General features: G+C 43.4%; 1 protein-coding gene across 1 annotated transcript; it reads left to right on the top strand.

Annotated features, from left to right (window-relative positions):
• Nucleotides 1–1897: 1897 nt before the first annotated feature.
• Nucleotides 1898–4409, top strand: LOC120363057 (heat shock protein HSP 90-beta-like). Its single transcript, XM_039467260.2, has one exon. The coding sequence runs from the start codon at nt 1961–1963 to the stop codon at nt 4148–4150; it is 2190 nt and encodes a 729-aa protein (XP_039323194.2). The 5' UTR covers nt 1898–1960; the 3' UTR covers nt 4151–4409.
• Nucleotides 4410–4622: the final 213 nt, after the last annotated feature.

Below are 4622 nucleotides of genomic sequence, written 5' to 3'. Positions count from 1 at the left end.
AGAGAGCCAAATCAAGAATGAACTGCCATTCACAATTGCCACAAAGAGAATAAAATACCTAGGAATACAACTAACAAGGAACGTAAAGGACCTCTTCATGGAGAACTACAAGCCATTGCTCAACGAAATAAAAGAGGATACAAACAGATGGAGAAACATTCCATGTTCATGGTTAGGAAGAATCAACATCGTGAAAATGGCCATACTGCCCAAAGTAATTTACAGATTCAACGCTATTCCCATCAAGCTACCAATGACCTTCTTCACAGAACTGGAAAAAAACACCTTAAACTTCATATGGAACCAAAAGAGAGCCCGCATAGCCAAGTCAATTCTAAGCAAAAAGAACAAAGCAGGAGGCATCACACTACCGGACTTCAAACTATACTACAAGGCTACAGTAATCAAAACAGCATGGTACTGGTACCAAAACAGAGATATAGACCAATGGAACAGAACAGAGGCCTCAGAGAAAATACAACATACCCACAACCATCTGATCTTCGACAAACCTGACAAAAAGAAGCAATGTGGAAAGGACTTCCTGTTTAATAAATGGTGTTGGGAAAACTGGCTAGCCATGTGCAGAAAGCAGAAACAGGACCCCTTCCTGACACCTTACACCAAAATTAACTCCAGATGGATTAAAGACTTAAACATCAGACCTAACACCATAAAAACCCTAGAAGAATATCTAGGCAAAACCATTCAGGACATAGGTGTAGGCAAGGACTTCATGACCAAAACGCCAAAAGCAATGGCAACAAAACCCAAAATAGACAAATGGGACCTAATCAAACTCCACAGCTTCTCCACGGCAAAAGAAACAGTCAGTAGAGTGAATCGGCAACCAACAGAATGGGAAAAAATTTTTGCAGCCTACCCATCTGACAAGGGGCTGATATCCAGAATTTACAAAGAACTAAAGCAGATCTACAAGAAAAAAACAAACAAGCCCATTCAAAAATGGGCGAAGGATATGAACAGATACTTTACAAAAGAAGACATACAGGAGGCCAACAAACATATGAAAAAATGCTCATCATCACTGGTCATCAGAGAAATGCAAATCAAAACCACATTGAGATACCATCTCACACCAGTTAGAATGGCGATCATTAAAAAATCTGGAAACAACAGATGCTGGAGAGGATGTGGAGAAATAGGAACACTTTTACACTGTTGGTGGGAATGTAAATTAATTCAACCATTGTGGAAGACAGTGTGGCGATTCCTCAAGGACCTAAAAATAGAAATCCCATTTTACCCACCCAGCAATCCCATTACTGGGTATATATCCAAAGGATTATAAATCATTCTACTACAAGGACACGTGCACACGAATGTTCATTGCAGCACTGTTTACAATAGCAAAGACCTGGAACCAACCCAAATGCCCAACGATGATAGACTGGATAGGGAAAATGTGGTACATATACACCATGGAATATTACGCAGCCATCAAAAACCATGAGTTCACGTCCTTTGTAGGGACATGGATGAACCTGGAAACCATCAGTCTCAGCAAACTGACACAAGAGCAGAAAATCAAACACCATATATTCTCACTCACAGGCGGGTGTTGAACAATGAGAACACATGGACACAGGGAGGGGAGCACTACACACTAGGGTCCGTTTGGGGGAAATGGGGGAGGGACGGGGGGGTGGGGAGGTGGGAAGAGATAGCATGGGGAGAAATGACAGATACAAGTGAGGGGACGGAAGGCAGCAAACCACACTGCCGTGTGTGTACCTATGCAACAATCTTGCATGTTCTTCACATGTACCCCAAAACCTAAAATGCAATAAAATAAAATAAAATAAAATAAAATAAAATAAAAAAGATATAAGCCATTTTAACTGGGGTGAGATAATATCTCATTGTAGCGAGTCACTCCGGCGCTGCTCTTGTGCTGCGTGTGTGTTGGACGGCCAGTCCTCTTTGCTTTCTAATACCTATGAGCCTTTTCAAGATGCCTGAGGAAGTACACCATGGAGAGGAGGAGGTGGAGACTTTTGTCTTTCAGGCAGAAATTGCCCAACTCATGTCTCTCATCATCAATACCTTCTATTCCAACAAGGAGATTTTCCTTCGGGAGTTGATCTCTAATGCTTCTGATGCGTTGGACAAGATTCGCTATGAGAGCCTGACAGATCCTTCCAAGTTGGACAGTGGTAAAGAGCTGAAAATTGACATCATTCCCAACCCTCAGGAACGTACCTTGACTTTGGTAGACACAGGCATTGGCATGACCAAAGCAGATATTATAAATAATTTGGGAACCATTGCTAAGTCTGGTACTAAAGCATTCATGGAGGCTCTTCAGGCTGGTGCAGACATCTCCATGATTGGGCAATTTGGTGTTGGCTTTTATTCTGCCTACCTGGTGGCAGAGAAAGTGGTTGTGATCACAAAGCACAATGATGATGAACAGTATGCCTGGGAGTCTTCTGCTGGAGGTTCCTTCACTGTGCGTGCTGACCATGGTGAGCCCATTGGCAGGGGTACCAAAGTGATCCTCCACCTTAAAGAAGATCAGACAGAGTACTTAGAAGAAAGGCGGGTCAAAGAAGTGGTGAAGAAACACTCTCAGTTCATAGGCTATCCTATCACCCTTTATTTGGAGAAGGAACGAGAGAAGGGAATTAGTGATGATGAAGCAGAGGAAGAGAAAGGTGAGAAAGAGGAGGATGATAAAGAAGATGAAGAAAAGCCCAAGATTGAAGATGTGGGTTCAGATGAGGAGGATGATAGTGGTAAGGATAAGAAGAAGAAAACTAAGAAGATCAAAGAGATATACATTGATCAGGAAGAACTAAACAAGACCAAGCCCATTTGGACTAGAAACCCTGATGACATCACTCAAGAGGAGTATGGAGAATTCTACAAAAGCCTCACCAATGACTGGGAAGACCACTTGGCAGTCAAGCACTTTTCTGTAGAAGGTCAGTTGGAATTCAGGGCATTGCTATTCATTCCTCGTCAGGCTCCCTTTGACCTTTTTGAGAACAAGAAGAAAAAGAACAACATCAAACTCTACGTCCGTCGTGTATTCATCATGGACAGCTGTGATGAGTTGATACCAGAGTATCTCAACTTTATCCGTGGTGTGGTTGACTCTGAGGATTTGCCTCTGAACATCTCCCGAGAAATGCTCCAGCAGAGCAAAATCTTGAAAGTCATTCGCAAAAACATTGTTAAGAAGTGCCTTGAGCTCTTCTCTGAGCTGGTGGAAGACAAGGAGAATTACAAGAAATTCTATGAGGCATTCTCTAAAAATCTCAAGCTTGGAATTCACGAGGATTCCACTAACCGACGCCGCCTGTCTGAGCTGCTGCGCTATCACACCTCCCAGTCTGGAGATGAGATGACATCTCTGTCAGAGTATGTTTCTCGCATGAAGGAGACACAGAAATCCATCTATTACATCACTGGTGAGAGCAAAGAGCAGGTGGCCAACTCAGCTTTTGTGGAGCGAGTGCGGAAGCGGGGCTTCGAGGTGGTATATATGACTGAGCCCATTGACGAATACTGCGTGCAGCAGCTAAATGAGTTTGATGGGAAGAGCCTGGTCTCAGTTACCAAGGAGGGTCTGGAGCTACCAGAGGATGAGGAGGAGAAGAAGAAAATGGAAGAGAGCAAGGCAAAGTTTGAGAACCTCTGCAAGCTCATGAAAGAAATCTTAGATAAGAAGGTTGAGAAGGTGACAATCTCCAATAGGCTTGTGTCTTCACCCTGCTGCATTGTGACCAGCACCTATGGCTGGACAGCCAATATGGAGCGGATCATGAAAGCCCAGGCACTTCGGGACAACTCCACCATGGGCTACATGATGGCCAAAAAGCACCTGGAGATAAACCCTGACCATCCTATTGTGGAGACGCTGCGGCAGAAGGCTGAGGCAGACAAGAATGACAATGCGGTTAAGGACATTGTGGTGCTGCTGTTTGAAACCGCCCTGCTCTCTTCTGGCTTTTCCCTTGAGGATCCCCAGACCCACTCCAACCGCATCTACCGCATGATCAAGTTAGGTCTAGGTATCGATGAAGATGAAGTGGCAGCAGAGGAACCCAGTGCTGCAGTTCCTGATGAGATCCCTCCTCTTGAGGGTGATGAGGATGCATCTCGCATGGAAGAAGTAGATTAGGAGTTTATAGTTGGAAAACTGCCCTTGTATAGCATCCCCATGACTCCCCCTGCAGCCTTGAGTGCCCCTGTCCCACCTGGCTCCCCCTGCTGATGTCTGGTGTTTTTCTGTCCTGTCCTTCGGTTGAAGGCAGGAAACAAGGGTGTTAAGCCCCCATTCTTTCCCTACTCTGACAGCAGGTTTGGATGTTGTGTATTGTGGTTTTTTATTTTGTTTGTTCATTTTGTTCTGAAATTAAAGTATGCAAAATAAAAAAAAATATCTCATTGTAGCTTTGGTTTGCATTTCTATGTGAATCAGTGATGTTGAAGGCCTTTTCATATGCCTGCTTTCCATTTGTATGTTGTCTTATGAAGAATGTATAATTAAATCTTTTGCATTTTTTTCATTGGATTATTATATTTTTTCCTATAGAGTTGTTAAACTCATATATTCTGGTTATTAATCCTTGGTCAGATGGGTAATCCTTTGT

This window comes from Saimiri boliviensis, chromosome 12 (assembly GCF_048565385.1).
Source record: "Saimiri boliviensis isolate mSaiBol1 chromosome 12, mSaiBol1.pri, whole genome shotgun sequence".
In the NCBI taxonomy this organism is placed as follows: Eukaryota; Metazoa; Chordata; class Mammalia; order Primates; family Cebidae; genus Saimiri; species Saimiri boliviensis.
This window is presented reverse-complemented; position numbering and strand designations above follow the sequence as displayed.

What these genes read in the sequence shown, in the direction of transcription:
- LOC120363057 (XM_039467260.2), top strand. Translation starts at nt 1,961, where the DNA reads ATGAGCCTTTTCAAGATGCCTGAGGAAGTACACCATGGAGAGGAGGAG.